This window comes from Diorhabda sublineata, chromosome 1 (assembly GCF_026230105.1).
Source record: "Diorhabda sublineata isolate icDioSubl1.1 chromosome 1, icDioSubl1.1, whole genome shotgun sequence".
Classification (NCBI taxonomy): domain Eukaryota; kingdom Metazoa; phylum Arthropoda; class Insecta; order Coleoptera; family Chrysomelidae; genus Diorhabda; species Diorhabda sublineata.
This window is the reverse complement of record NC_079474.1, coordinates 29,286,398-29,298,121: the sequence shown is the minus strand read 5'-3', so window position 1 is coordinate 29,298,121 and position 11,724 is coordinate 29,286,398. Positions and strand designations below refer to the sequence as shown.

The 11,724-nt window shown below is 30.5% G+C and overlaps 1 protein-coding gene across 1 annotated transcript in view; it reads right to left on the bottom strand.

The window, feature by feature from the left end:
* Positions 1-697: 697 nt before the first annotated feature.
* LOC130442870 (G-protein coupled receptor dmsr-1) overlaps positions 698-11,724 on the bottom strand; it is a 152,911-nt gene continuing 141,884 nt past the window's right edge. Inside the window, exons 4-5 of the mRNA XM_056777260.1 lie at positions 8,543-9,229; positions 698-3,851 (exon numbers count right to left, since the gene is read on the bottom strand). Coding sequence (XP_056633238.1) covers positions 3,815-3,851; positions 8,543-9,229 — 724 coding nt within the window. The 3' untranslated portion in view covers positions 698-3,814. The remainder of the gene's footprint in view (positions 3,852-8,542; positions 9,230-11,724) is intronic.

The following is an 11,724-nucleotide window of genomic DNA, read 5'->3' as shown; positions in this document are numbered from 1 at the left end:
GTTGGTCATCACAACGAGTATGTGTATAAAAATATAAGGATTAAGTGTTTTAGATAGCATTTTATTCATTCATTCAAATTCATAACTAGAGTATTTTGAGATTCCAAAGGATTAATCTCTATTGATTATTTAAAAACAGAAGTGATAACTTGTCAATATTATACTGATTTTCTGACCCTTTTCAATGCCGAACTCAAGAAAAGACAAGCGCAGGTGTTGAAAAAAGATTGTTCCATCGCGACAATCCGCTTGCACATTACACAAAGTGGTGATGTGACAAAAAACGCGTATTTTGGGAAAGATTATTATTTGGATGATTTTACAAAATTAGACTAAGTGTTAGGAATAATTTTTTTCATCTCATAGAAAAGAAAAGCTGCTATCCAGTCAAAGCAGCCTCGTGGAATTAAATTTTCCATCACAGATCTTTCATTTTATGCTCTTCGATTAGTTTGGAGTTTGTTTTCAAAGCATGTATATTATTATTCGTCTTATATAGATTTTCCGAAATTTTGAAACTTATACTTTTTTTGGGAACGTAACGGAAATCGAAATATTAGCAAGTTACTTGATGATCATATTATATACATAAAAAAATCTCGAATTAGTTCATTATCTTTATTTTGAATTATTTATTTTAGTTGTCAGGAAACTACCACAGTCTTTATGTGGTTATGGAGAAATGAAACAACTGGTATTTAGTATTTTTTTTATTTTAGTAAACATACAAAGTGGTCATGCGAAGATAAAACAGCAGTGGCAAAAAATATGGTATGATCTGTTTCAGTATTTTAAACATGTCCAAATCAAACAACTCCAAAATGTATTTAATTATTTTAAAGCAATTATAGCTTTTTTTCTAATCGAATACAAAACCAAAAATATTCTCTAATTCCTATTTACTTATTATTGTTTTGAAATTTGTAATATTTAATAGAAATTCAGTTTGAAAATTAAGAAAATGAAAAACGGTTTGTCATTGATGTATTTGAAAGTTGTGGTTATATTAGAGTGCAGAGCTAGGAATAAACAACACCAAGGTGTATAAGTTTATAAATTTTAGATTTCAAATATGCTACTAAAAAATCAGTTTATGTGAAATCTGGTGATTGAGCTGGTCAATGAACTGGTGTACTATCTACTATCTAACAATTCTCAAAAATATTATTTTACTGTCATTCAATTGCGTTGGATGAATGAGCCGGATATCCATAGTGCTAAAACCAAATAAAATTCTTGCGAGCAATATTTCCAATTCACTTATTTTCTGATAATTCTAAATGATAATTCGACCAAATATTCCAATTCAAACTAAAGCAATTGCACAACGTGGAAACGATTCTTAATTCTTAAATGCTCGTTTTTTGGTGCCAATTATGGAAATTTATGTTGATTTATGTACCTCCATCAAACAAATATTTTCACTAAAATTTCTATCTTTGTGAACTCAATTTAAAATAGCTTCACAAAAAACCATTCCGATGAATTTTTCTTTCCCAAAAACTTCTTCATTACTTTATATTCGTGTGGTTTCAAACATTGGACACTTGTATGGAGAATACCCAATTAAAACAGGGAGTATATTGTGAACCAACAAGAATTGCATATAGCAAATATCTACTGAGCCAGATTGAATAACTGTTTTTATAATTGTTGCCGAGCTTCATTGACACTGTAACGTGTATAGTACATCTTCAAAAAAAAGTTTTTCTTATTAATCAACTAAAATATTTATGGTTATAATTCCGTATCTGCCCGGCTTAGGATCCTAATAAAAGACGTTGGTTTAGCGTTTTTGAAGTAGTAGAAACCATTTATCGAAGTTCCAGATATCAGAAATTTGCACTTTTACCAATAATTGAATTAGTTGATTTCCAGTTCGGTTATTAGTACTGGATTAATGAATTAAACGAAGGATGATGAAATGAAAAATAATCAAATTAGTCTTGAACTTTGAATAATCATGAAATTAAATTTTAATTATATGTTAATTAATTTTTTGAATTTTCTAAGGAATATCCTAATGAGATTGAAAATACTATGAAGAATATAAATAAAATATTTCACTGGTTTTCGAACCTTCTCCGTCAAAACCAACCCAATCCTATCCCACCAACTCCAATTTTCAAATTTAACGACAGACTATTTTTTTTTATAAATTTTTTTGTTGTGGGACTGTAGCAAACAAACTCAATATATATTCAGCATCAGAGAATTGATTAATCGAGAATTTTTATTTATAGCATCTGGAATTTTGTATGAATTCTTAAATTCTTGCGTCAAAATACAACATTCAAAATGACACTTAAAATAAATATATTATATAAAGCTCAGAATGTATATTAAAAAAAGTACACTTTGGTGTTTCATTTCTTATAATATACGTATATGGGTTTGTAAGATAAATACAATTTGCTGTAGTTCGATATAGTGAAATGTGCAGTGAACTTTTGGTTTTAATCCAATTGAATAAAATAGCTCGAAAAATTAATACTTGTTTCACTTTGCAGATAAAGATTCTAAACGTGATTCACTTAATAGGACTTGATATTGACTTAATATTCAGCAAACACGATACATTTCTAAACCTTTACATAGGTTTGGTTGGTTTTCCGATATTATCATCAGAATGTGGGTGTATCCAACGTTTCACTTTCATTCAATTGAAAATATCTGTAGTAGCAATCGCGTTGCCACGAGAATATCTCATCATAAGTTATACTGTACGTAATTACGATGATTTCGTAACTAATATTACCTACAGCTCCACAAATGAAATTTAAATTTGATTCAATCAACTCATTGAATAACGTATGAGTAATATTTTTGATTTAGTATAATACTTTTCCGGTTTCTTACTGACAATTCGTTTTATTATTGTTTACCTCAATGTTTGTGTTTCTACTTTCAATTTTGGATTTTGCCAGAAAACTATTCACATTTACAATTCTATAATTTACTTGTTCCTTGCAGTTTTTGTATTCCGAACTACTTCCAACGTTAAATCATTAAAATAAATAAAAAAATGATTAATAAAATTACATGAAATTCAATTATTCGAAAGAAATATATCTCTTTGGATTGGTGAGTTCTAATATTAGCTGCTGTTATATTTCCGTACGGCCACTCTAGTCGAACAGCAATTATTTCAGACAATAAACAAACTTCTTAAACAATTCATCGCAACCAGTTCTAAAATATATTAAATTTAATCCCAAAAGTGTTTACAATTTAATATATGGTATTCAAAAATAACGCTTCCATATACCGGAAACAATTCAGAAGTATGAGGTTTGTATTTGGTTCGCAGTTCTAAACTAAAACAAATTTCTGAGGCATTTATCAATATTAACTAATCTGAATTTGAAATTTGAAAAGACTAAAGAAGAAATAGAAGAGGCGGATGTAGATATAAGAAAGTTTGATGTAGAAAAATGGGAGGGTAGTAGTAAATAATGCTTCTCATCTACCTGAAAAAGCCATTTATCGATATCAAGTACTCTGAATTTGAAATTTGAAAAGAATAAAGATGAAATAGTTTGATATAGAAATATTGGAGGGTAGAGGAGAGGATTAAATTGAGAAGATTGAACTAACAATATAAAGAGAATTCTGAATTCATGGGACGTCGCTTTCTTTCTAATAACGTTATTTGAAAATACTAATTGAACGGTCCAAATTAATATAAATAATAACTGCATTAATCACTTTTAGGATTGTCTTAATTATGTATTGACATTCTGAAAAACTCTTACAATATAGTATATTACAATTAAAATTTGAATTCACAATTTATTTACATCTATTCCAACTTCTACAACGTAGTTGTATTTGTCCCGTTTGGCACTGTCCTACAAAAATGTTATTTAAAATCAGTTGGAATGGTTGTCTAAATAAATTTATGCATTACGAAATTGACAAAGGACGAACACATTCCAAATTTTCAACATTCGTTTCAAAGTGCTAATTCACGCCATTTTCATAAAACATTTACGGAAAGGACATAAAATTGAGTCCTGTAGAGATAGAATTATCAAAATATGGAAGATGAGGCTTTTCAAGCAAACGAATATCCTTTTGAACATATAATAAGACCCCAAAGCAGAAATTGGCAGAGCATCGGCAAAAAAATAGTCGTTCTGTTTTCGGGTTTCTTTTCAAAGGTAACGATTAGGAGAACTGTATTTTCCTGAGTAATGAATGTGTCCTGAAATTACGAGTGTTGTTTGAAAAGTATCCGACGTCAACCTGAAGATGTTAGCAATTACGTATCAATCTGGGAAATATGCATTAAGAGATTCTCACTAAAATTTCAGAAATTTTATATGATTAGTTTTTTCTTGACAATCGTATAAAAGAGTCGTTGGAAATATTTTTAGGAAATGAAAAAAATTGAGTATAGAGGTGTCATTGAATAAGGGAATAAGCCCATAGAAATGTAAGGAGAGCTAGACACTATGTATGGAAAGTTTGCACCATTATTTACGACTTCAAAGCTTAAAACAACGATATCATCGAAAAAGTTCGTAAAAGGTACTGGACAACCGTCAGATTAAGATTAGAGAGATAGAAGACGCTATCCGTATATTAAAACAACGATTTGCCATATTTTTACTGAAGTATTATGTACGACTAATTTCAAAAAGATAGCATAATAACAGCAGAGTATTAAGCATCATCGCTTGATGATGTAGTGCTTTTTCATCAAAGCAACGCTCCTTTTCATACTTAGGTGACCGACATGTCTAAAAATCAAGAATTTTTCCAGTGAATTTTTGGTACTTCCTAATCTTAAAGCTTCAATTGTAAGAGAGATATTTTAATCAGAAGATGACGTTACGCCTATTTTGAGGGAAAAGACGGCAACTATTATTAGAAATTGTTAGAGCGGTTCGATTGGAGGAAGTTTATAGACTATGTTGAAAAATAAATATGATAATGGAAAAAAGTCTCGTTTTTGTGTTAGGACGGACAATTTTCAGACAGCCCTGGTATATCTAATCTTTAACATCTTCCAAGAAGAAGGGTAAGCACTTTTCGAGATTCCCACATAAGGTAGCTAAGGTACAAACAAAATCTGAGAAATATGTTCCTGTAATCAATAATAAATGATTTTTTTAGCTTTTTTCAAAGAGATGTCATAAAATCACAAGAAAAATTAATTCCATTTTTTTTTCAATTTTACTATTGATGTAGATGTAGGTACATTAGCTATATAATATTATACTGTGACCTCATTGTACTTTCACGCAACTTAAGTGTTATCGATATACTTCTTATAAGGTGTAGTTCCATGTATACCCAACGGGAAGGGTTGTAAAAGAATTAAAGAGAAATTTTGTTTAATATAATCAGTGAATACAAAAATAGAAAAAATAAACGTGTTAAAAGTTATAAATTTCTTGAATCAGATAAATTAGTCAGTCCTCTCATATCATGCGCTTAATCTAATTGTTATTGAAACAACTATTATGATTTTCAGTTGCCTCCTAAAGACTAAAATTAAATTATTGAGCTGACAACTTTTAGAAGACACAACAGCAAATAAGTTCTTGATAACAGTTTGAAAAATACCATAAATAAATTTTTATAGCAGAAATTACTTACACAGCATTTATTCCAACTAGTATATATCATACACGAATATTTTGAGAAAAATAGTAAAAACTTTAAGCCCCCGATTTTCCAGTCTGCTGTTGTCAACTCTAAAGTGAAATTGTGTTTGCTAATTTTTTCGGAAACAAGAATTTTGAACAACACTTTAACATTAAACTGAGATTAAGTATCGAAGAAGCTCTCGAAATATTGAAACGAGCGTTTTAAAAGTGAAAATCGGTCAAGTTATGATAAGGAACGGTTGTGACTCCTTCAAATGGGCAATTGGAGTACAAGAAGATTTGCTGAACAATGTGAGAAGAAACAAATTAAAAAATAAGTTATAAACTTTGTTTTTTGTCATGAAAATGTACCTCGTGATTAGTAGCTTCTGATTGTCTGTTCACATCCACACTACAACTTCTGGTTCTTTTTAAAAATAGAAAATGTGCTGAAAGGGAAATAAATATTGACACAATTCTGGATACCAAACAAACTAAGATAAAGTAGATGAGTGTAATTCCGAAATAAGGCTTCGGAAATGCTTTTAGTTATGAAGTTGAGGTTAAGGTAAATTTAAATTTACAATCCTCGTGTGTTTTTATTCATTCAACTGAAAAGTTGGTTCTCACAGATTATAGTGCAACTTTTTCTTTTATAAATATAATAGTTACTTTCGAAAACTGAAGTGATAAATGATATTTATACAAAATGAATAACAAATCTAATGCCACAACATTCGTGTTGTCTTCTGTAATTGATAGAATCCTTATATGACACAATAACTAGAAAGAAATAACAAAACTCCAATGTTCTTCGCAATCTTTGAAGCAAAATTGAGGTTATGATTTGATAAATTTGTACTGTAGCGTGAAATAGTCCAGTAGAAGTAGTCTCCTATGTTTTTCAAAAAGCTATTTAAGGTAAAAGTCAATATTTTCGAAATTCACAATTTTTTTTCTAAAATATAACTATCTCCATATCTCACATTTTCCTCACTTGTATCTCTATATATTTAAATTATACATTTATGAGAATATACACTCATAAGAAACTGCAAATGAAACAATCCAACAAATACTACAGTTGTGGTTGGTGAGGATGTTGATTTGTTACTGATATTTAGTGCGAGGTCCAATTGATAAAATTATCTACTTTCCAATATCTGGAAAGATAAATAGAAATATACTCTTTAAGATTATATTAAGATTAAGATTTGTCTTCTAATTTAAAATATCACACCATATACAATTGCTTAATACTTTAATCGGCTTTAATACGGAATCAACTTTTTTCAGAAGGGGCGAAGCATCAGTATCAACATTACTTGAAGAAAGGATTGCGCCAAAGCTTCTCCTAAAACGATAATAATAAGCGTAATTCATTGTACCCTCTCTATTTATGTAGCCCCAAAGAAAATTAATTGTATACAGAGTATAGATATTTAACTTTTGTAGAAACCACATTCGATTCAGACATGACTAGGATATGAAAATATGCCGAAAAATGGAGCTGGAAATCTACTTGACAATATTGTGAAGCCGATTCAAACTATTCTTTCACCTGATCATTAAAAGAACATTATTTTTTAAACTGTAAAACAGTTTGTTGTAGTGTTATCATGTTCACCAGCGAGAACTAATTGTTAAGGCAAGTCTTGCTGTTCAATTTAATTAAGAGGTAGTAAGTTCATCTTCAGTTGAGCAACGTATGAATTTTAGTAAGAAGAAGTTGGAGAAGACATGACTGTTAAATTTGAAGAATTTGAATTGAATGAAGAAGTAGTGATGAGACCGGGTGTGGAGAGAGAACTGATCGCGGTAATTAAACAACGAAAAGTATCTTATTTGGGACATATCCTGCGAGGACTGAAAATATTCAACTTTCAAGCTTATACTGACGGGAAAGATCGACGGATGGAGAGGATCAGGGTGTAAACAACATTCCTGGCTATGGAATATAAGAGACTGGTGTGGCATTCAGGGCGTGGCAACAATTTTTGGTCGTGCAGAAGAGGGGTGCCTTCATATAATGGATTAGAAGTTTTGGACAAGAGAACACCTACACGCTGTAAAGTGTATGGTACTTGAAGAAGAAGAAGTCTAAAATATTTACATATATTAGAACTACAATTTAAAATAATCACTTCTATCGACGTCATTGAAATTATGTATCAAATACAGTATTTTCCCATAAAACTCCATCAAAACAGATCGTGAAAAGTCTTGCCGTAGAAATCACGTTAAAAGAAGCGCCTTGTGTTGGTAGGTGGTGTGGAAAGGTGTACATAGAGTGCAATAGATAGTTTTATAATCAACAATTGTGTCATACCATTTTTAATAAAAATTAAAAATATTCGAAAATATTGACTTTGACCTTGAATAACTTTTTCAGCACACATAAGATCATTGGGGGGATTTGTGACTTTATTTCTCCTCGTTTAGGCTTTTGCGATATTTTTGTTAACTCAAATGTCTATTTTGACCGTACCAAATAGTGGAAAGTAGAAAAGCTTCACTAATTAATTTTTCAAAAATCAAATTCCATACTAGTTTTTGATAACTAAAATAAAATGAAGGTTTTTGTGAAAAGATACTATTCGATCATTTCAATTACCCTGATTGACAAGACTATTTTCGATAATTCGATTATGTTTATATGTTATGAAGATTCTACTCGATAATGATCAGGTAAATAGTAAAAAGTGTTTCATTCAGCATGTTCTAAGATACAGTTTTTACGTACAAACAACCAGAAGACTAAATAATGTCTATTAAAGTAAACAATTATAAACTGAAATTATTCTCATTTGAAGGTAAGTATGACATGATTTGGAATCCTGGAAGTACTGAATAAACAATAAAGAATCTCCACCTTCCATAAATTATTACCGATTCCTTCTTTCTTTCTCCTATATAAACAGCTTATTATAAAATGAAAAACTTACGTTGTATGCGCTTCAGAAGAATTTCCTGTCCACTTATCCAAAATCCTTGGTTTAAATAATTGACTGAATGTAGTTCTAAACATTCGATTCATACAACAATATAAAATGAAGTTTATAGAGCCGTTGGCTAATGCCATAATGTCCATCACCTCTCCATAAGGTTGGTAACATTGTAAAAAGAGATCGTGGCCTTTTATACCGATAAAAAAAGCAAATATCCCTTGAGGGAATTCTGTGATCAGAAATAATAATAATACAGCTACAAGCATTTTCGTTGTTCTGTCGGATCTCCTTTCTGCTTTGTTACCTTTTCTTTTCACTTCCTTACCATCTACCGTGAGAGGAAATGAATCGTAACCTCTTAACACTTGTCTCCTCTTTTTGGCATCAAATAAAGTTTTAATTAACCAGATACTGATTATGGTTAATATGAAGCAAGGTAAAAGTTTGATGAATACAGCAAATAGCCAAAAATTTATTTTGAGTAGTGTTTTATCTTGTTTTACTTCTTCTTTTAGATCAGTGTGATAGAGAGTAATATTTTCATTGTTCTCTTCTATAACTATTGATGATATTTCGAAAATGTAGTAAGCCGGAATACACAGGAATATGGGTAAGATGTAACAAATGCAGATGGCTAATGTGCATCTGCTGTTAGAGCATAGCTGATGATTTTGTTTCGGATATCTGAAAATTGAAAAAGTTTATTACTAAATCTCCATGAAAATAGAATATTATTCAACTTAATTATGTTTACTGTTTCTCTTTGAGCTTATTGCATATATGTTGTTAATGTATTGGGTTAAGATGTAAATTCATTTGCATTATACGTCTTATTCTTCTAAGAATAATCAACAATCAAATTAAGCCAGTTGAATAATTAATATTTTGGGTAGGATACCAAAAATATTTATAGTGATTCATATTTTCAATTTAGACCTTTGTGAGTTCAATGAGAAAGGTGGAGAAACAACGGCGGCAACCCCACAATCTTGTGGTTAAGCTGGTATTGAGCCCCCTACATGTTCCATAAATAAAATTGCATCCCCTATAAATGTTTAGCCCATGTAACATTCCAATGGACTAGTGATAAAAGAAAAGAAACTGAAAGCGAAATGTTAACTTTTAAATCGTCGATACACATATAAAAACCTAAGTTTATCAAAATTTCACTCAAAGAGTTTCGAGCTGTTAGAAGAAAAACGTTTGTAGGCGGAAAAGTTTTATATATATAATTTGAAAAGTTGAATCCATCAAAGAGGGCTTAAACTTTCCATTAACTAATATGACTAGCTCAAAAGTACCAGTCGAGGATTTTCCAAATTTAATTCACTAAAAATTTAGAGAAAGAAAATTTTTAAAAATCAATGAGGAGAAATTGAATGCCTTCTAGTAATAAATCATAGAATTAACATCAAAAAATTTTTGAGAAATACAGATAATGTAGAGAAAATATGGTGGGCATTTCTTTACTTCACAAAAACTCATCCAGATAAGAAATTAAAATGAAAAATTGGAAATATTAACCCACTTGTTTCATTCTATTATTAATAGATGGAACCAAAGAAGGCCTATTAATGAATATTAAAAATAGAATGGAAATCTTCCGCATGCGTTATGCATAGATAATTGAACAGAGCCTCCAGGAGAGAAAACTGGAAAACTAAGCTTTAGAAAGAAAAAATATATCACTAAAATAATGAAGAGATAAATTTGGAGCTAGCGTAAGATTAATGAAGACCAACCATACAATTTTACAAAATTATAACAAATTAGCTGCAGACATCACCTCTTCTTTGCTGGAAAATCCTCGATCACTGAGTCAGAGAACATAAAATGATTCTGAATCTGGCGAATAGGGTGCAACACTTTCTGCTCAGCCACATGCGGCTGTTTTTGCTTGATTTCTCCGTTCAAACGTTGCAATAAGTTCGTATAATACTCGCCATTGATAATTTTTTCTTCATCCCAAAAAATCAACAACATTACCTGCAGATGAAACAGTCTTAGACTTCTTTGGAGCTCGTTCTCCCTTTTCAGTCCATTGTTTTGATTGTTCTTTTGTTTCAAATGTGAAGTGATGTACTCACGTTTCATCCATCGCTGTGAAACTGCCCAAAAGTACGGCTTTCTTTGTGTGAAACATTGTCAAATACTCGATGGAATAATCTTCATCTCTCTCTCTAACGGAGAATCAGTTTCACCCAGAGTAGAATCTAGTTCAGCTTTTTCATTGGTTGTGTTAACGCCTTAAGTATTGAATCACATAACGATGTCCAATTTTTTCCATGTTAACAAATTTACTGATAATGTTCACTATTGATGATTGCCAAAAAAAATACTAAGTACTTTCAGTACACAGTGGTAATTTTCAAACAACTACCGCAATTTCTAGGTTAGGCCATATACTGGGACCATCCTCGTAAGTCTAAGTTCGCATGAGAAAAGGTATCAAACCTAATGATTGACGGAAAAAAGATACTTAGTAATGAAAAACAAAGAAAAAATAGATATTATTCCAAATTGTAATGAAATTAATATCTAGAGAATAGAAAAGGTAGAGCAAATCTAATATTCGGGGTGACATTACATTTGACATTTGACGAAGAAAAGCAAATAGAAAAAAAATATAATTGAAGCTTAGAAGAGCTTCGTTTCTCACCATGAATGTTTATACGGCCATATTTAGTCCCTAGCCCACTTCTGTACCATTACAGCTCTCATAATGTTTTCACTATAAATATTACCATTGTATAAAGAATATTCTTTATACAATGATATTACTGATTTTACGATGAATGTCAAATATTTTGAAGCTTTTATACCAACAAAAAATACGTCGGGGTTCTCAATAGATGGCTGCATTTCAAAATTCTCACAAACAGATGTAGACTCGATTGCATGGTTCTGTAATAGTTTCTGCAGCTCACCTCCTCACATATATAGGTATCCAGACAATTTGTAAATCTATGCATAGAATTTAATGATGTCGCAGATATACTCTATTTCAATATTGAATACTGTTGTCTCTGAAAGTTCAGCTTTGCAGTAGCTTTCGTCAAAATAAATATTACTACTCAACTAAAAAATAATCTTTCATGAGATAATTCTACCCAACTTTCATTCTGAGTACTACGCATATAATAATGGTAATAACGAAAAAGTTAATTATTAGATTGATT